Here is a 21661-nt window from a genome sequence, read left to right as displayed (position 1 = left end):
CACAGTCTGGAAAGCCCTAGCTTTAATTGCTAGGAAGGGGAGGCTGATCACCTCCTGAGAGAACCCTAGTAGCCCCAGAAAATTTGGGGGAAGCCATTCTCTCTAGGTCTGGAAAAAGGAGAAAAGCCAGGAAAAATCCCTGGTGTTTTAGGTTTGTCTAACTGCATGTTAGAATCTAGTACTGGTCTTATATCCACTAAAGAAGTGGAGGCTTGATTATAATAGGAAGGGGTGTTTATAGGTTCGGGTCATAACATCTTGGAAATTGGTCTGGATTAAAAAAAAAACTTGGTTACAGGAAAATGGATCGGCTTTTCTAGTGAAGCTTGGTCAGGGTATAAAGTTAAACAGTGAAAAAAGTCTAGCTGAAATCTTTTGTTATGGTACTAAATTGTGAATGAATTCACTTTATACCAAATGTTAAGTGTTCTAAGGTTTGTGATGGCTGTGGGGGCAGCCATGCTGAAAAAATATATATAGAACTTGTGGGTCAGATTAGTGACCTTTGTGCTTCTGTCTGTGTCAGCTCAATGCTAGTGTTGGAGTTGTGTGGTTATGTAAAGTAGAATTCAGTTGAGCTGGAACCCTCCCTTGCCATTGGCAAGGGGGTGAAATGATTATAGGGCAAAACTGAGGAGTCTGGATGTTTGCGGAGTCTAGATGTTTGTGCATGCTCTGCCCCTTTGCCAGGGCTTGGAGGCCATCTGTCCGCACCACACACTTGTTTGTTGGGGCTGTCCCAGTCAGGGTGGCTTGGTCTCCAGGAGAGTTGCTGAATTTGAGTAGGTTCTGTCTGCACATTTTGGCAGAAAGCTGGAAAGGGGGGAGCAGCTCGCCCCTGTCCAGTGAGTCCACACCTTCTATTCATAAGCCACATTCCTATTTGATTGTTGTGCACCTGACTGCCTGGAAGGGGGGGAAGTGAAGGGGGTGAAAAGCAGAATCAAAATAAATACAATAAAATTCCCTCCCTAGGATGTCAAGGCCAAAATCTCTCTCTCTGTAAGACTGTAGAAATACTTTGGAATGTTTTAGAACTGTAAAATCATCTGAAGAAAATAAGCTATGGCTTGAAACAATAGACCACTAATCACTTGATAGCCTTTTCAGTGGTCTGGCTGGGAACTTCAGGGTTGTGAATCTTCAGAGGAAGAAAAAAAGGAATGAAACACCACTTTAAAATCTATGTTTGACTTTTGTCAGTTGCTGGCGCCTAAGAATTCATGGTAAAAAGGTAGTTTAAAATGAATCTTTAAATGCCAATACTCTCTTGCTGGTGAATTAAATGCATAACTTGCAGATGAAAATTTGTTCCATTACTAAGAAAAACCAAAACTCCAAAAAATTGTTATTAATAAAATTCTTGTAGTTTAATTAATAAAGGTATCTAATTCACCTTAAGGTTAAAAAATTAATAAAAACTGTAACTGAGTTAAGATCATTTATAAATGCATTTATATTATAAAACAGTGGAAAGATAATAACTGAAATTATAGCTGGATGAATTTAGCCTGAAACTATTATTTAAGCATAAATTCTAAACTAACCTTTCCTTTGTTTATGGTTACTTCAAGCCTAACCTCACTCCTTTCCTTTGCCTAGTTATTTCATAATAGCTTCTGCCCCTATAGTCCAGAACTGGGGGAAATAATGGGAGTCTCCTGCCTTGACTGAAAGTGTTCTTAGGAGTGGTAATTCATGAGAGAAACCAGTTTGTCTCCCTGAGGCTTCCAATAGCCTCAGTGAATATACATAGAATTAGTTTTGTTGCTTTTCAAAATTCTGCTAAATTCAAAGTAAAATATAAAGTTCTGAAACAAAGAGAATTGTGTTGGAGCATTGGGAACAATTTGGTTACAATTCATTAATTAAGGAAAATTCTTGCATAAAACTTCACTTTCATAGTGTAAAACTGCACAGTCATAGTGAAAATTAAGAAAAGTTTCAGGAGTCTTTGAAATGTTTTGCAGTCACACTTATTTTGTAAAAAATTAGAAGTTTAAAGTAACTAAAGTTACGTTTTTCTGTCAAACTATTCATGTCTGCCTATTTGCTCAAATTGTTGAGGTTAAATATGCAGTTACAAAGTAATATATTTCTAAAACCCAAATTAAGCTAAACAGTATATAAAATAATGCAAATTATAAGTAACATCAATAAGTTGTGCTCTGTGTCTAACTCTATTTGTGTCTGCCCATTTGCTCAGTGTATGTCTTTATACATCAGGATAATAATATCAAGTTAACAAATGAAAATTCTTAAAAGGGTTCTATTCAAATTGTTAAAAATTAAATATGCAGTTATATATGTAAATAAATATTCTTGGAGCCCAAATTAGACTATGCAGGATGAAAAAGTCATATAAAATCTGATTATAGAAACTATTGTAGAAGGGCTCCCTCTTTGCAAGAGCTTTGAAGGCAAGACTAGGTGTGGCAGATTAAATCTATCTACTAGGCTAAGGAATTAAGAATCAGTTTGCCCTGTAATTTCCCAATTTAAACCTTTTGTTAGCCATAAAATGTAAAAAAACAAAGATTAGGTTAGTTTTCCCATAAAGGAAGAAAAATGTTAATTGGTGTAACCTGGTGGCCTGCTGCCTCAGTCTCCCACTCCCAGGTTGGACAGCAGCAGAGACCAGCTTAGGCCAGTCCTATGGGCAGTGAATGGATACCCAAGAAGGAGCTAGGTCGGTGCCATTTCAGCACTAAATTCCATTCCTTATTTGACAAAGGAGAGCAGGTAAAAACTAGAATGGTTGGGATGTGATAGAGGAAGCAATTAAATCACAAACTCTTGTGCAGGAAGGTTAGATCTTCTCAGGTAAACTGTAACTTCTGAAGTATCCAATCTATAGAGAAACAGAGGAAGAGCTTGCATGCCAGGCTTAAGAGTATAAATTGTGTCATTTTTCTTTGTGTTTGGGGCACCAGCCATATCTGGTTCTGTGCCCCTTCTTGCAAGATTGAGAATAAATTTTTTTCTTCTCCACAATTGGGTGAGACTTATTTTCTTCCAGAAGATTTTTTTCCCAACAAAATAAAGGTAATTAGTGGCTCTATTGACAAATTGCAGTAAGTAAAGAAAAGTCCATAAAAACTATGGAGAGATATTTCCTGGATTATGATTAAACAAATTAACTAATTGTGTAATGTGTTTTAAAGCCTAGTAGTCAATATGCTTTTAAATTATTCATTTTCATAACTTAAACAAAGAAAAGAAGTTTTTTAGCTTCCTGTAAGGATAAAAGAGGACATTCCTTGCATAAACTATAATGGTTTCAACTTTATTTAACTTGAGTGTAATCTCCTATAGTTAACTTATAAACTAAATTAACATTATATGTACAAAATCTTTAAAGTAATGGAAATTGTAAGTTCACATTGGTAAAATTAGGCTAAAGGAAAAAAATTGTAGATATGCTTTCTTAAATAAATAGAGTAAATTTCTTTGGTTGGTAATTATAATTTAATAAGTTTATTTAAACATGAGGTGGCTAGTCAATGTGGTTGTAGTCAATTATAAAGAGTTTGTAAAACATCTTCCAAACTGAATACATTTAAATAGTTTTAGTTCTAGAAGTCATTGTTAACTAAAAACTTAGATTGGTATTGGCTGCAAAAAATAACTTGGTGATAATAAAACCTGTCTGAAGGCCACTGCAAGGTGCATATTTAAGTAAATAGTAATAAGTTATCTTGATTCTATTGTGAATCTTTTGTTTTTGTTTTAACAATGAAAAATAATTTTTTCCCTCTATTACTAAAGTACCTACTGTTATCTTCATAGTAAAATTGTGTAAGTAAACAGTCATTTGGTATATGTGTTGCATTAAATTGTTTAAAATATATATAAAAACAAGGAATAAACTTTAACATTGTCAAACACTTTTGTGCATTCAAACTAGGCCTTGAATACATTGCACGTTGCCTCTCCATGTGAGTTATTGGCTGGGCTGGTCACTGACCCCTCAATTAAAAATATTTGCTATATCAGCCTCTAGTTCTGCTCCTGAAGTTGATGGAAGCTACATTGCAGTTTCAAGCTCCTGCAGCAGCCAATGATGACTCGGTACAGCCAAGTGTACAATGGATATTGCCTCCAGACTGGCACTGTTCCAAAGTGCCAGAGAACACTATGCACCAGGCTAGTAGAATACTGGAAAATCTCTCTAGGATCAAGGATGCTGTGACTTGCTCACTGCATGAAGAACATGCTAAGTGGAGCCGTGATACCAGGATACTGTAAGTAAAACTTAAACACAGTTGGCATTATGGCCTGCTCTCATGGAGAGATAACATGTAAAGTATTACAAACCTGAAACTTAAAACTATTTAATGCAGCTCTAAATCCTTTACATTAAGTAATACATTAATTAATATTAAGTGATGTACTCTTATCCTGTGCTAAATGTATGCCTAATAATTATAATGTAACCTTTTCTATTTTGGATCAAGTGCAAAAGTATATTAGACATGTTAAATTCCTAGTAAATTCATTTTCTAAACAGTTAATAAACATGTCTATAGAATAAGGTGGCAGTCTCAGCCAGGCTCAGTCAACTTACTATATTCTACTGTAGTCTACTGTGTAGCAAAAATGAGGCTTGCTTGCTAATAATGAGTCACTTGTTGAACAAGTTAAAATTACTAGAAATTGTACAATTAAAACCAAAATTTAAAAAACCTTTATTCTGTAGTTCTGATCACTCCCACAGCTAAAAACTAAGAAAATTTCCAACTTGGTGTACTAATCCTGAATGAAACCAGTTGCTGAAGGGTACCAGTTCACCAGGAGCATCTGACAGAGCACATGAGTGCCAATCATTAAACAGCTTGAAATGTGTCTTCAAACAAAGCTAAGTATCTATTGCAATTTCTCTCTAAAGATAAATAACTTTAAAAAGTATATATATGCTGTTCCCACCAGCTTTTAAGAAGGAGTACCATCTTTGTAAGCACCTGACCTTGTCTGCCTCTGTGGTCCAGTGTCCTCTTTTAGAAATGGGTATTTCAAATTTTTAATTAAGTTTGTTTCTTTCAGAATGAACATCTTATTAACCATATGAAGACTTCATCTAACTTTGTACAGAATGCCAGATCCATCTTCCTCCAGTTAAAATAAAACAAGAGTTTTACACCTTATTAGGCAATGACTACAGCCCATGACCAGCAGGAAGCAATTACAGAAAAGAGATCATCTCCCTTCAGCACCCCTTTTAAATTAAAGGTGTAAATTCTTTAAGGGTAAAATAAAATTAATAGACAGATCTGGAACCTGTCTGGAAATCCACATGAGTGTCAGTGGCCCCAGGATGACTTCAGGGGACCCCTGCCCCAGGATTCTGCTTTCCAGAATGAAAACTTATAAAAACAGTCCTGGATGCTACACTAAAGATTGATAAACAATCAATCAAAGCAACAAACAGCCATCCACCTCATAGCTCCAACAATAATTATGCCAAAGCTTAGCAAGTTAAACTTTGGCAAAGGGGGGAAATGATGTGGGCTATGGGTGGGAGGCTCTTTGTCTCTTCAGAGATAACCTAAGCTGTCTGACTTGTGGGTGTGAAATGGTAAGAGGCTACAGTCCTGTCCTTGGTGACCATGGCAATGACTCCAGTCCCAGGAAACAGTTTAACAATGCAAGGTCTATAAACCTTAAGTATTCAGGGGAAATGCAATCCAAATATGCTAAAAGCTTATCTAAAATGTATGAAGTCCATGCTAAAAGCTTACCTAAGATGTGGAAGATATATATGCTAATTCAAGCCTATTGAGAACTGAAACAAAAGGACCATTTAACCTTTTTTCTCTGTATAAAAGAAGCTCAAAAGTCTTGTTTGGGGCTCGGGATTGAAACAGAAAGCTCCCGAGTCTGGCCGGGCACCAATAAACCATTTTTCCTTCTCAAAATCATTCCTGAGTCCTGGCCTCTCTATACGCAAATAATTGAACCTCTCTCGAATTCTACAACATACCTATTTTTTTTTTCCTTTTTAAGAATATTTATCTCTTAATTGATATTTTTTATTAGGTGAGGTAGTATTCTCATTTTCTTTTACTTTTTGGCCAAGGTTTCTTTTGATGTGGGATACGGGTCAGAGATTCTTTGTCTCTTCGGAGATAACCTTAACCTAAGCTGTGTGTCCTGACTTGTGGGTGTGTGATGGTGAGAGGCTGCAGCCCTGCCCTTGGTAACCATGGCAATGACTCCAGTCCCAGGAGGCAATTTAACCTTGCAAAGTCTATAAACTTTAAATATTCAGGGAAAATGCAAACCTAATGTGCTAAAAGCTTATCTAGAATGTATGAAGTCCATGCTGAAAGCTTACCTAGGATGTGGAAGATATATATGCTAATTCAAACCTATTGAGCACTGAAACAAAGAATGATTTAGCCCTTCATCTGTATAAAGGGCACTCAAAATTCTTGTTCAGGGCTCCGATTTGCAACAGAAAGCTCCTGAGTCCAGCTGGCCATCAATAAACCATTTTTCCTACTCAAAATCATTCCTAAGTCCTGGCATTTCTATATGCAAAAAATTGAACCTCGCACAACTGCTACACCACTTTTGTTCTTTGAACATTTTGATGGGTGTTTTGAAGCTTTCTCAATGAAAAAGTGACATCTGTTCCCTCTCATGGGCAGTGTCTATTGTCTACCTTATTTTCTATGCTTGGGCCATATGTTTCTGCTTCTTTACCTGTCCAGCAATTTTGGATTGAAAACTGGAATTTTTAAGTAGTGTGTTGTAGCAATTCAGAATATACTTTATCTTTTCTCTCTTTCACCAGTGCTTGCTATTGTTGCTTTCTTATTTATTAGTTTTTTGAACTGATAAGGTTATTTTAGTGAAGCCTGTTTTTCCCTAGATGTGAAGACTTTGGTGTCCCTTCCTTGAGGGTGCAGTCTTTGGCATGCCCTCAATCCTCCTAGATTCATGGTTTTGACATGGCTCTCTTTGACTCTCTCTTTCCCTGATCTTTCTCTTAAGGTGTCTAGCTCATTTAGTATATAACTCTCCTATTAGTTTCTACTAATAAATGGCTGATTGCTCTATGATTTTTTTCAGTGTTTTGGGTCATAAATACTTATGTTGTCCAGTTAAATTCAGTCATGGGTAGTATTTGAGGCCAGTGTTTGAGGATGTTTTGACCTTGAGAATTTCCTCTTATATCTATAATTTCTTAGTTCTCTCTGATGAACTATCTATCCTATGGAATAGCTTATTTCTCTTCATGAAGAGTACCTGTGTTTTCAAAAGCACCCTTAGGCTTTAATCTTCCACATTCTCCTTCAAACAAAGTTGGGTCTTTGAGGAAAGCATCAGAGTTTCCTTTCTTATGGACAGTTTCTCCCTGGGACAACTCTGACAACTCTGGCCCAATACTTTTGGCCCTCTGAAGGACAGTAGCCCCTTGTCTTCTCTCAGCATGGGACTGCTACAATATGAATCTTTTGGAGTGTGCATATTCTTAGTTCACTTCCTGTGGTTTCTTAACCTACAAGCCACACTCACCAGGAATTTAGCCTCTTCAATGTGAAGCTGATGATGTGTGTTTATTGTGAACTCATCTTGGGTGGATTAAGAGAGCCTAGATTGGGAGCTGAGGTGAGAGAGAATCTGTGTTCTTCATCACATACTTACATAGCAGAGCTTCCATCAATTTGAGCTGGGAGGAGATGGAGAATGAAGATGGAGGTAGAAAGGAGTGGACCAAAGAATTTGTTGTTCTTACCATGTTTCAGTAGATGTTCTGACTGAATATTTCTTCATTTGCTGTGTGTCTTTAAGGACTTTTCTAGAGAGTATTATGTTTTCTTTTAACATAGTTTTCTTCAGTTAGGTTTTTTTTATTTGGAAGTGGTTCTGCAGAATTCCTCATTCTGTCATTTTTTTAAGTCGAACTTGTTCTGAATCCTTTTCATAAAGGACCTCATATAATTCTTACGAAAATATTGATTTTCATCAAAATCTTTACATATAGCTATTAATATAATCATGTTTGGCCTATGACCAATGAAAGCCAAAAATAAAATGACAATTGAGGGTATTTTGACAATTCAATCTGCAATAGATTTCCACAAAAATTAATTCCTGCTAAAGTTAGTGCACAATAAATATTGCAACCATGTCAGGAAAAAAATTCATCATGATTCTATATGATCATATATAACCATAGACTAGAATCTTTAGTATTTGATAAAAAAGAATCTGAACATAAGCATACTGGTTAAAATTATTAAAACAATAAAATGGGGATTTAGAAACCACAAGAAAGAAAAAGACATTAATGAAAAAAAAAGCAATTTTCAAAAATAACAAAGACAAACTTCTACAAGTGTAGTACACTTGTTGAAATAAAAAAATTGATGAATAAGTCAAATTGCTGATTGAATCAAGCTAAGGAGCCTAATTCAAAAGAGGAAGTCACATCTAAGATAAAAAAGTTAAAATGTGATTCATGATAATCAATTGATTGAGAATAAGAAAGAATGGTTAAGGAACATTGGGAATAGTTTGAGAGGCTCCCAACACATCTAAAAGGAATAGGATCCAGAAGAAGGAAACATGGACAGTGAGGGTGAGACTGTAGTCAAGGAGATAAATGCTGAAAACTTTTCAGAACTGAGGGAAAGCTAAAGTGTTGTTTAAGGAGAACTCTTCAGCCACATTGTGTAGGTTTGTTGTCCATCATTGTCAATTACAGTCTCAAAATTTCTACATTTCTAGAAACTTTGAGACTGTAAAATTGGCTACATTACTTAACATTTACTCATATATAAAATACAGTTAATGGTTTTAAAAATGTCCTAAATGAGTTAATATGTCTAAGTTACTTAGAATGCACCATGAATGTTTTTAACTAAAATGAAAAATCATAAGTTTTTGGTCTTCAGTTGAAGCATCATTTTGACAAGTCCATGTGGTAGCTAATCTCACAAGGTCTCAATAAGCCATATCACCTTTTTTTTTTATGCTCTGGGGTTTCCTTTTTCTTGAATATAAGTGAAACAGTGACTTTTGTGACCAATGGAATGAAGCAAAAATGATGTTCAAGGATTTCTAAGGGTAGGACATAAGAAGCTTGTAACCTCTTCTTAAGTCTCTTGATCCACCCCTCTTTGACTGCCACTATGAAAAAAGTATGAATTTACCAAATCAGTGACCATTTACCATTTATCTAAAGTCTTGTTATACTTTTCTGGCCATGGTGCCATGTCTAGTATAGCAGCTGTGATCAGGAGTTCTCCTCAGTTGATCTTTGGATATTCTGCAGTCATCATCCAATGTCACCTGATTTCTGTAAGTGCCCAACAGTCTTTAGCTATTGAGGGGTGGCACTAATCATGGCAATCTCTTCTAGAATGTGAAAGTGCTTTTTAAAATTAATTTCCTGTATATGGAGATTTTCAAAGGCTTCCCCATGGCTCTTCTCAGTATCAAAGCTCATTTCCCACCACCTAGGATCTGATGTAGTGCTTCTCCTTAACTAGTAGTATGTTATTCCCAATTACACAGCAAGTAGCCAGGGAAATTATTATTGGGTGTGTCTGCTGTACCAAGAGAGCCAGATTTATCCATGACTCCATTTATTACATGACCTTTATATACTTCACTCTAACAGGAGAGATGTTGATGTTTTGGTTTTTGGAGTATCATTGTCAACCAGATCATGTGTCCAATAGTCTTTGAAATACCTGGATATTCCCCCTTCCACAGTGTAAAATTTGGGTTTGCAAAAATCAGTGTAGAAACTTTGAAGAGCTAGTACACCAGCTGAAAATTTCTTTTTACCTTTGCTGAAGTGCCTCTGTCTAAATAGATATAAATTTTGGCTCCCCATCACTCCAGGGCCAACAGCCACTTCTATAACTTAGAAATGAGGAACATAACACCATTTGACTCTTAACTCTAGAAATATCTCAACAGCTATGACTTCATAGCTTTCAGGTAGTATGAGTTTTGTGCCAGGAAAGGAAAATAAAACAGTTTTGATGACTTCATATTTCACCTATTTTCCATCATATTACAATACAGTCTTTCAAAAGGGATAGAAATATGGAAACAAAACCAAAAAGTAGGAAATAATTTTCATTGACCAAAGACTGAGAGAGAAAATATTATGCTAAGGAGATAGAAAGGAATTTTTTTCAGTCTGTCTACACTCATAATATTTCACAATAATCATGATAGTTTAGTCAGCTGATTTCTTTATCTGGAGATAGATTTCTAGATATCTCTGGTGAAATATCAATTACTTTATTTCTTTTAATTTGTGCTTACTTTTTGTTATTGGCTTTAATTATTTATGCATCTCCATGCATGGAGAAGAGTAACCATGACATGTCTCCAAGAAATTCTCCTTAATAATTATGTGGGTTATCATTTGCTTTTTCAATTGAGTTATCATTACCCTAAGTTAAATTTTACAAAATATATTAATTATGATAACAATGGATATTGTAATTTCAATTCTCACATTAAAATGTGTTAACCAAAAGGGATAACACAGATACAGAGTCCTAAATACTAACCACTTAGTCATATTTGTCCATCTGGTTTCACAGAAGAACACATTAGATTATATAACAAACAATTATATCCACTGATACCACAAAAGCCAATTTAGCATCATGGTTCCAGGTCTAGTGTCCAATCTGTTCACCATTCCCTTATAACACCTAGAAATGCTAGACATTCCATTTACCTTTTCTGTATGCAATTCCATCTTGACTACATATTGTCATCAATTTGAGAGTCAATGTACATTGACATTTCAACTACCTCATGACTGCTTATTTATGCCTCAGTAGAGTTCTCCATGTTCACTCATGTGAGAGCTTCCTTCTGATCACCCTACTCAAAGCCTGCTTCACCTCCCTGTTCCTCAAGGTATAGATCAGTGGATTTAATACAGGAGTGACCACACTGTACATTATGGCAATGACTGCATCCTGGTCCATGGAGCTGCCTGAAGCAGGACGAATGTAGGTGAAGAGAACAGGAGCATAGAAAAGAATAACAACCATGAAGTGGGAGGCACAGGTGGACAGTGCTTTCTGAAGCACACTGCAAGAATAAGTCTTGTAGAAGAGATAGATGAGAATGTAAAAATAGGAGAGAAGTGTCAGAAAGAACGGGCCCATAGCAATGGTGCCTGTGACAGTATTAAGCAGCCATTGGTTGAGGTCAATGTTCCCACAGGCCAGTTCCAGCAATGGCTTAATATCACAGAAGAAGTGATGGATATGGTTGGAACCACAGAAGTTCAAGCGAGAGGTCATTATGGAGTGCAGTAGGGCATGGAAGAAACCAATGACCCAGATTATGCTGGCCATCTGGATGCAGAGCCAATGATTCATGATGACAGTGTAATGAAGTGGTTTGCAGATAGCCACAAAGCGGTCCAAGGCCATCATGCCCAAGAGTAAGGCCTCTGTACTGCCCAGGAAGTGGAAGAAATGCAGCTGGCTAATGCAACCTAAGAAAGAAATTGCTTTGTGTGAAGACACTAAGTTCTCCAGCATCTTTGGCAGTGTCACTGAGGAGTAGCAGATATCTAGGCATGAGAGGTTTCCCAGGAAGAAATACATAGGAGAATGGAGCCTTGGGTCAGAGATGATGATCATCAAGATAGCCCCATTCCCAGCCACATTGCAGATGTAGATGGTGAGGAAAAGGATGAAGAGAAGAGGCTGCAGCTCATGGATGTCTGTCACTCCCAGCAGGAAAAATTCAGTGACTGAGGTTTGATTTAGCATCACTAGAAGTAAAGATAAAATAACTGGGAATCTATCACTGTGGAGAGTCAAATCTTTCCAGGCCAGATTGTTTTCTCCAAGGCAAAAGTGTTTTGAGGGAGAACATTGCCATTTTAAATGACCTGAAACACAGAGCTTTTACAGATCATGGGCCATTAGCTAATCATTAATGTTACCTATGGAAAGGCATTCAAATGGTTTTTATTTTTTAGTAAATTTCTCACTATATTTTCAGTTTTTCAGGTATTCTCATGGTCAGTCTACAAATTTTTGTCTTTGAGCACTTACATTCTGATTCTTTTCTTTTATCTTCCTATGTCACTTTTACAGAGTGGCATTTTAAAGTACTCTATCACTCAGGTATCAAGAGGTCTAAGGAAAAGCCACCTGAAGGATTTTCACTTAAGGAAAATAGACAATGTTGAAGCAATTACAACCACAAAGTCTACAAATAAATTTTTTAATAATCCTTTTAAAACACTGATGCTTTACCTCATCTTATAATGCAAATAGGATCTGAGGTGTCCTCTTTCTGAATGAACACTTCATGATCTTAAACTTGCAAGCATCACCAAGCCTTAAATAGGGTAGGAAATGAGGCTGCATTATTAACATATCTGAAATTTTATCATTGACACATCTATTGATAAGTTTAGTTTCTTACTCTACTTTTGGCTTAATAGTTTCTCAAAACAGGATCCCCATTTACTTCTGTGATGACTAAGGTATGGCATGGGCATTCTCTTGTTGCCCTGGGCTCTGCTTCATTTCCTGCTTCCCTGGATCCCTGGGTAAGAAGATCCTTCCTCCCATGGATTCTGGATTTACTCCCTTAGATCACACAGTACTGACTTGAGCCAAATGTGACTTCAACCCCCTTAAAATTCTATCTTCTTTTATGATTAGTTTCCTTAAATCCCATTTTAATTTTGCCTTAAATAAAATCTCTCTTCAGATATTGATGGATAATCTACCTGAAGTGAACTACAATTTCCTCACCTGTAGGTTCATTAACAGGGCACTGACATTCACGGGGGCTTCCCTCACCCAAGGAGTCTGCTTGCCTCACATCAGGTCCCTCCAAATCCCACATAAATTCTCAGCTCTTCTCATTTGAAAATGTTTTCTTCCTTGCCCTTACTTCCAATCAAAAACCTTCGTTTCCTACAAAAGGAATGCATTGATTTTCATTTCCTTTGCAGGGGTGAAATAATATTGTTTTCTTTAGTTATGTTAAACTAATGAGGAATTGCAAATAAGTTAATTATAATATAATAGTATGAATATTTTACAAAATTTGGGCTGTTTACAGAAAGTCAGAAAATCCTTTGAATCTTCTTTCCCACATTATTTGCAAAGTACCTGGCATTATCTCCCTTAGGCACATGACAAAAGTAAATATACCTTGTGGTATAGTTCCTTCTTTGCCCTTATAACCAACAACCAGAAGGAGAGGTCCATTCTAAGATAAGAAACTGACATTAAATCCTGGGCATTTAACTTTAATAATAATAAGAAGACTGATCACTCACTAACAGGTAGAATATATGGACAAATTCCCAGCCTGTGTCCTAGTTTATTCTTACCTATTTCAAATTCACAGGCAAGAAAGCTTTCAGGTCTACACTTTCAGTGATTGTAGATCCTAGAATAACATTTAAAATGATAATTCATGTAGGGATTGCAGAATAAATTCATTCTCTTCCAAAACCTCTCCCTACTTTTCTGAAATTCTACTTGCATTTTTTATGAGCCACAGATGTCTTGCCATGAAAATCCAGAGAGAATATATCCCCTGGGTGCTGAGAATTGTTGTAAAAATAAACAGGGTACTTTTCCACACCTGTAATGTGAGGAAATAGCTTTGGGGAATTCTTATCTTTTATCTTTTTTTAGTCCAGGACTGCCAAGCTGGTTTATTATTTAAAAAATTCAATCAGTGTAATTCATCACAATAACATTCTCAGGAAAAATAATCACACGATCATTTCAATTGATTCATAAAATGCATTGCACAAAATTCAGCATCTATTCATGTTTTTAAAAAACTATTACTAAGGTAGGATTAGAAAGATTTCCCTTTTTCCCCCATTTTACCCCCTTGGAATACTTGGCCTTTTGTTTCAGGACCATGGACAACAACACAATCTTAAATTGCTTTAGATTTTCCTCTCGGACAGAGGAATAGATTCACTTTCTCATTTGTGGGCTCTCTTGGAAAATAATCTGTGGCTTATAAGGTGGAAAGATTTAGGGAATGTGGGCTAGTCACAGTCCACTGATTTATACCAGAAGTATTATTTTAAATATATTTTTTTACTGTGATTCTGTGTATGCTAAAGAAAGAGGAATCAAGGAAGTAGTATTGCTTTTTGTATCTAAATCTGACTCTTTACTTTCATAATAACAGTAATGTATTTCCTTTAAATCTGGATCCCAAAGCTCATCTATCTCTCTGTTTGGATGGATAATGCTTGTGTCTTCAATGTGTATCCTCACTTCTTGATGTATTATAAATACTATCTTTTTAATGCAAGGAGTATCTCCATGTGATCTTCCACCTACCTAAATTTTAACAACAACAATCAAGGCCATGTTCTTTGTCCTTCTTTGTACTGAATTTTCATTTTTGTTCCTTTGCAGGAGAGTTTAGTATATATTCATGCATTAATATGTGATATATATTCCAAATATGATAATAATAAGCACTTAACTTATGATCTTTATGTGATGTTATGGTTCTGAGTTTTCTATATGTATTAGCTCATTTAATACTTACAAAAATCCAATGATGGGAAGCAGATTTGGCCCAATGAATAGGGCATCTGCCTACCACATGGGAGGTCCAAGATTCAAAACCAGGGCCTCCTGACCCATATGGTAAGCTGGCCCATATGCAGAGATGATACGAACAAGGAGTGCCATGCCATGCAGTGGTGTCCCCTGGGTAAGGAGCCCAAGCATAATGAGTGTGCCCTATAAGGAGAGCCGCCCAGCACAAAAAATTGCAGCCTGCCCAGGAATGGCACCACACACACGGAGAACTGATGCAGCAGGATGATGCAACAAAACAAGACACAGATTCCAGGTGCTGCTGACAAGAATACAAGCGGACACAGAAGACCACACAGAAAGCAGATAACTGGGGGGGGGGGGGGGGTGAGAGGAAGAGAAATAAATAAATAATAAATCTTAAAAAAAAATCCAATGAAAGAAGAACTAAAAGTATTCCTATTTTACCAAAAGAAAACTGAGGCTCAGAGGAAGTAAGTAAATGTATCTTCTAAGTGGACTAAAATATTGCTTCCTGGGTCATATAATAACAGGCACAAATTATTCTTCAAGTCATTTTGATACTTTCCACATAATTCATTGATTTTAGGGTATTTTCCATGTGATCTATTACTTCCTATGGCTGTTTCTAGATTAGTGGTGCTCTATTTGCTCCAGGACTTGACCTATGTAATAGCAACAAAATTAACAACACCTTTCCTATGTAATTGATAGCCACGAGGTCACATAGATTCAACAAGTACAGAATTTCCTTTGATATGAATGATACTGTACTTGAAAAGTAAAATTTTGCCAGCTTTTGCTGAACTGAAATAAATTCATTATTTTTCTCTAGTTATTATGATAGAGTCTGAAAATTTTATATTGAATAAGTAAATGTTTGTTATTGAAGTAGTAATAAAATGAAGTGAAACGCCATGAGTAATTAATGGGCTTAATTTCTTATACATGCTTCTTCATTTTTAATCCTTAAGTTTTAAACACTCGTTTGGATAGGTTTCTGTATTAAATAAATTGAAACAATCCACATGAGTTTCTGTACATAAAAATACACAATCAGCAGATTAGGAAGACAAACAAACCTAGCAGTAAGAGAATATATTTGCTATTTATCAGTAGGAGAGAATTTATATCTAAATTCATAGTATATCGAATTAATTAAAAACTTGCAGCCCTGCTCTTCTGGCAGACCATGATCATGGTGCAAAGAGTTCCAGGTGCTGTCTCCCCATATAATCTTTGATGAACTAGCAAAAACTGGCAGATCCACATTCCCAAAAATTCTGGAAAACAGGTCAAGGGTTGCAGTAACTGGGCTAGCTCTAAATCAAGGAAACATAGCTTGGTAAATTGATGGTGAATCTCATGGTGTCCTTGTGAGTCCTTCCCACACCTCCCCAGTGTGGTATGCAGTCCACCTATATTCCCACTGTGAGTTAATGGCCATGTTCCAGAAACATCTATGCATATAATTCAGTCCTTCTATATCAGTGACAATCTATCACGTGGAAGCCTAAATCACTGAATCTTGAGCTTGATCTCCCAGGTCTTGTCTTTTAGGCAGAGAAACAGGCTATAGATATTTAAAGCAGTTTAAGTCAAAATGGCCTGGGGCAAAGGATTACCTGCATTAAGTCAAAGGAGGGAGTGAAAGTATATTTCATAGGGAGTAGAGGGGGTCATTCCTCTAAATGGGGTATTCCAAGGGTCACAAGCAGGTACAAGCCCAGGACAAAAACCAGTTACCCAACTGGCTCAGAAAAGATCAACAGGACACTCTACTTTGCATTTGCCTTGGGCAGATCTTATTGATAAGAGAGCTAAGTTCTGAAGGAGACCACAAGCTAAAGCAGAGACCATGTGTAAAGACTGTGAAGGATGCTTTTGCTTCAGTTTGTTGGTTTTTGTTTGCTCCTGGAAGTCTAGGAAGTTTAAGTTTTATCAATAGCTGGATATAAAATTAGGTAACAGACAGATCAAGATGAAATTCCAAAGTTAATATTTTAGAATATTAAAATGTACAGTGTACAATAAAAGGTCCACAAACAGACAAAGAATCAGGAAGTGTTCACCTATCCAATGGAACAAGATAAAAATCCAGAAACCATCAAAAATGAAGTTTTGAAGATACCAAAGATTTTTTAAAAAGATCCTCAATAAACTCAGGGAGAGAACAGAAAACATGGAGAAAGAACTAAAGGGTATAAGGAAAACAATGAATAAATAATATATGCATCTCAATAAAGAGATAGATACTTTAAAAAGGAACCAAACATAATTACTGAAATTGAAGCTTTAATCTTTCAACTTTGAGTACAATGTTAGTTATGGGTTTTAAATATATCCCCTTTTTAATTTTTCAGAAATGTCCTTCTATTCCTAGCTTTCAAAGTTTTTTTTTTTTTTTTTAATGAAGAAAGGATACTGGATTTTGCCAAATGCTTTTTCTGTGTCAATCAAGATATTTATGTGGCTTTCCACACTTTGGTTTGTTAATATGGTGTATTATATTAATTGATCTTGTGTTGAATCACCCTTGCATACCTGGGATAAAACCCACATAATTGATATGTATAATTCTTCTAAAGTTCTGTTGGATTCAATTTACAAGTATTTTGTTGAGGATTTTTGCATCTATATTCATTAGATAAATTTATCTATAATTTTCTTTTCTTGTAATATTGTCATCTGGCTTTGATATTAGGGTGATGTTGGTTCCATAGTATGAGTTAAGTATTGTTTCCACTTCTTCAATTTTTGGAAAGTGTTTATGCAGAATTGATACTGATTACTCTTGGACTGATTGTTAGACTTCCCCTGTGAAGCCATCTGGTCTTGGACTTTTTCTTTTTGAGTGGGTTTTGATGACTGATTCAACCTCTTTACTTGAAATTGGTCTGTTTGAACTCTTCAATTTCTTCTAGAGTCAGTGAAAGCTGTTCATGTGTTTCTAGGAATTTGTCCATTTCATCTAGATTACCTAGTTTGTTGGCATACAGTTGTTCACAGTATCCTATTATGATCTTCTTATTTCTGTGGAGTCAGTAGTAATGTCTCCCTCTCATTTCTGATTTTACTTATTTGCATCTTCTTGCTCTTCTTTTGGTCACTTTAGCTAAGGGTTTGTCAATATTACTGATCTCATAGAATCAACTTTTCTTTTTGTCAATTCTCTCCATTGTTTTATATTTTTATTTATTTCTACTCTAGTCTTTTTTCCTTCCACTTGTTTTGCGATTAGCTTGCTCTTCTTTTTCTAATTCTTCCACATGGGCAGTTATTAATAGGTATTGCATTTTTGCTTTTTCTTTTTTAGTAATGTAAGCATTTAGGGCTATAAATTGACCTCTCAGCACTGCCTTCACTGCATCCCACACATTTTAATATGTTGTTTTCTCATTTTCATTCATCTAGAGTTATTTATTGATTTCTCTTTCAATTTCCTCCTTTACCCACTGATTGTTTAAGAGGGTTTTTTTTTTTATCTTCCATATATTTGTGACATTTCCAGTTGTTTGCTTGCTATTGATTTCCATTATAATTAGAAAGCATATTGAATAATTTTAATTTTTAAAAAATCTTTTGAGATTGTTTTGTAATCCAACATGTATTCTGTCCTAGAGAATGATCTATGCACACTTGGGAAGAATGCATTACATGCTGTTTTGTTGTGAAATGTCTGTTTATGTCTGTTAGGTTTAGTTCATTTATCAAGTTATTCAAGTTCTGTTTCCTTATTGATTCTCTGTCTAGATATTCCATCTGTTGATGAGAGTGGTGCATTGAAGTCTCCAATATTAGTGTAAACATATCTATTTTTTCCTTCAATTTTGCCAGTGTTTGCCTCACTTATTTTGGGACAAGCATGGTTAGGTGCATATATATTTATGATTATTTATTCTTGGTGGATTGTCTCTTTTATTAACATATAGTTCCCTTCTTTGTCTCTTGTAACAGCTTTGCATTTGTCTGATATTTGTATAGCTATCCTAGCTCTTTTTTGTTTACTATTTGCATGGAATATCTTTTTCCAAACTTTTCACTTTATTTTTTTATTTTTATGTTTACCTAATTAATTTATTTTTTAGGAGGTACTATGGATTGAACCCATGACCTCATATGTGGAAAGCAGGCACTTAACCACTGAGCTATATCTGCTCCTCCAACCTTTCATTTTCAACCTATTTGTGTCTTTGGGTCTAAGGTGGGTCCCTTGTAAACAACACATTGTTGGATCATACTTTTTAAATTGATTCTTCCAATCTGTATTTTGATTGCAAAATTTAATCCATTAACATTTAATATTATCATTGTAAAGGCAGTATTTCAAACATTTTATTCTTTGGTTTTATATATCATATCTTTATTTTTCTCTCTTCCTTTTCCCTTTTAATTACCCTTAATGATAATCTTCATTCCATCACTCTACTCCAATTCTTTCTACCCTGTCTTTTCCTTTCAACCTGCAGTACTCCCTTCAGTATTTTTCTGTAGGTTAGGTCTCTTGTTGATGAACTCTCACTTTCTGTTTGTCTGTGAATATTTAAACTCTCCCTCATTTTTGAAGAATAGTTTTGCTGGATAAAGAATTCCTGAGAAGTTCTTTTTTTTCTTTCAATACCTTCAATATATCATACCACCGCCTGCTTGCCTCCATGGTTTCTGATAAGAAATTGGCATTTAGGCTTATTATGGATGACTTGTTGTGTTGAATCACTTTTTTTCTTGCTGCTTTCAGAACTTTCTTTTCATATTTGGCATTTGACATTCTGATTAATCTGTGTCCCAGGGTAGTAAATAAATTACTTAGAATTTATTCTGTGTGCAGTATATTGTGCTTTTTGGACATGTATATTATGTCTTTCTCAAGAGTTGGGAAATTTTTGGCCATTACTTCCTTGAATTTTTTTGGCCCATTTCCCTTTTCTTTTTCATCTGGGACATCCATGACACATATGGTTGTGCACTTCATGCAGTCACTCAAATCCCTAAGACTGTATTCATTTTTCCCCCATTCTTTTCTCTATCTTTTCTTCTGTCTGTAAGATTTTGTTTATTCTCTCTTTTAGTTCATTGATTCTTTCTTCAGACAGTTTAAATCTGCTGTTGTATGCCTCTACTGTATATTAATCTCTTCCATAGTGCTTTTCATTCCCATAATTTTTGCTATGTTTCTTTTTAAATTTCAAATACTTCATTACACTCACACTGTGTCTTCTTAATATCTTTTACCTCTTTAGAAATATTTTCCTTTATCTCCTTGAATTGCTTTATGAGATTTGTTTGAAAATATTTGATTAGTTGTTCCAAATTGTGTCTTCTTTAAAGTTGTAATTTGTTACTTTGACTGGGTCACATTTTCCTTTTTCTTAGTATGGCTTGTAACTTTTGCTGATGTCTAGGCATCCGATTATCTTGATGCATTTACTCTGAAGGTCGGTTTCTGTTGTGTAGGGTTTTCTTGTTGGTTGTCTTTGTGTTAAGGTTTTTCTTGATGTTTGGTTCAACTTATTCTAGATATTTAGAATAGCCTGCGTTTAATTGATCAGATTTACTTGACTGTTCTTCATCTGATTCTTGATTTGGGTATGCAGTACAATTTTTAGGTTACACTATTTGTGCAATTGTTCCACCTCTAGGAGAAATCAAACTTTCCTTTGTTCCTTCTCTGGTAATTTTGATCTGTTCTTTTAGTTTCTGTGCAGAATTTTCACCCCAGATCACATTAATTGTTTAAATTATCTCTGACTCTCAGTGCCCATTGTTCACTACACTTTACAGTCCTGGGAACCTCCTGTCTTATAGAAATTTTTAGTTCCTCCCCTCTTTTTTCTTTCTTTGAGGTTTTTCTCCCACTGATTTCTTCCTGGTAGAGTATCCTGCTCTGGGGATCCAGGTAGAGACAGTCTAGAAAGATAGGTCACTCCAAAAAAGTTTGCTTTGCATTTAGGTGATTCAGACAACAGAAACTGGATTTAATGAGGGCACCCCTTGCCAGCCTCAGTCTCTCTCTTCCTTTTTCTCACAGATAAATGAAACAGAGAGTTCATTAAGAAAAGACCTGACCTATAAGAATTATTAAAGTAATTTATTCAGGTTCAAAGTAATTTACAGTGATCGGCTTGGAGCAGTGTTGCTTACACACAAAAAATTAAAAAGCATTGCTAAAAGAAGACAAAGATGATCTAAATAGAAGGACATTCTGTGTTCATGAATTGGAAGAGTAAATATCATCAAGCTGTAAATTCTATCTGAAATGAATTACAGATTCAATGCATTCACAATAAAAATTCAAAAACCCTATTTTTGGTATGGAAAAGCAAATTATCAAATTCATTTAGAAAGGTAAAGGGCCCCAAATAGCCAAACACATCTTGAAAGTGAAGAACAAAGTTGGAGGACTCACACTTCCTGAGTTTAAAGCATACTACAAAGCTACAGTGGTCAAAACAGCATGGCACAGAGATAGTCCTATTGATCAATGGAATCAAATTGAGAATTCAGAAATAGACCCTCTTATCTATGGCTAACTGATTTTTGACAAGGATGTGAAGTCCACTCAGTCAGGAAAGTATAGGCTCTTCATTAAATTATCTTAGGAGAATTGAATATCCATATGCAAAAGAAAGAAAGAAGACCTCTATCTCACATGAACTGAAAATTAACTCAGAATGGCTCAGCCATCTAAATATAAGAACAAGAGTTTTAAAGCTTATAGAAAATAATGTGGGGAAGCATCTTTAGGATCTTGTGTTAAGAAATGGTGTCTGAAGTATGGGCAATGAAAGAAAAAAATAGATAAATGGGACCTTATCAAAGTAAAAAAAAAACTTTTATGTGTAAGTGGACTTTGTCATGAAAGAGGAAAGGCAACCTATTCAATGAGAAAAAATATTTGGAAACCACATATCCAATAAGGTTTTATGCCATAATATGTAAATGTGCACCTGAAATAAGAACAAGGCCTACAGCAGCAGTGTGCCCAAGAGTTCCGTCCTGAGAGCCTCTGTGTTGCTCAAATGTGGCCAGTCTCAAAGCCAAACTCAGCATGTAAATGCACTGCATTCCCCCCAGTGTGGTACATGACTCCCAGGGATGAG

The 21661-nt window shown here is 35.6% G+C and overlaps 1 protein-coding gene across 1 annotated transcript; it reads right to left on the bottom strand.

The window, feature by feature from the left end:
• Positions 1 to 10832: 10832 nt before the first annotated feature.
• Positions 10833 to 11768, bottom strand: LOC101438140 (olfactory receptor 12D1-like). Its single transcript, XM_004459960.3, has one exon. It carries the CDS (start codon positions 11766 to 11768, stop codon positions 10833 to 10835), a length of 936 nt encoding a protein of 311 aa, XP_004460017.3.
• Between the last annotated feature and the right edge of the window lie 9893 nt (positions 11769 to 21661).

The sequence above is a fragment of the Dasypus novemcinctus genome, chromosome 22 (genome assembly GCF_030445035.2).
Source record: "Dasypus novemcinctus isolate mDasNov1 chromosome 22, mDasNov1.1.hap2, whole genome shotgun sequence".
NCBI classification, from domain to species: Eukaryota; Metazoa; Chordata; class Mammalia; order Cingulata; family Dasypodidae; genus Dasypus; species Dasypus novemcinctus.
The sequence above is the reverse complement of the archived record's forward strand: the minus strand, read 5'-3'. Positions and strand labels throughout refer to the sequence as shown.

Coding starts and splice junctions, on each gene's coding strand:
- LOC101438140 (XM_004459960.3), bottom strand. CDS start 11,768: ATGCTAAATCAAACCTCAGTCACTGAATTTTTCCTGCTGGGAGTGACA.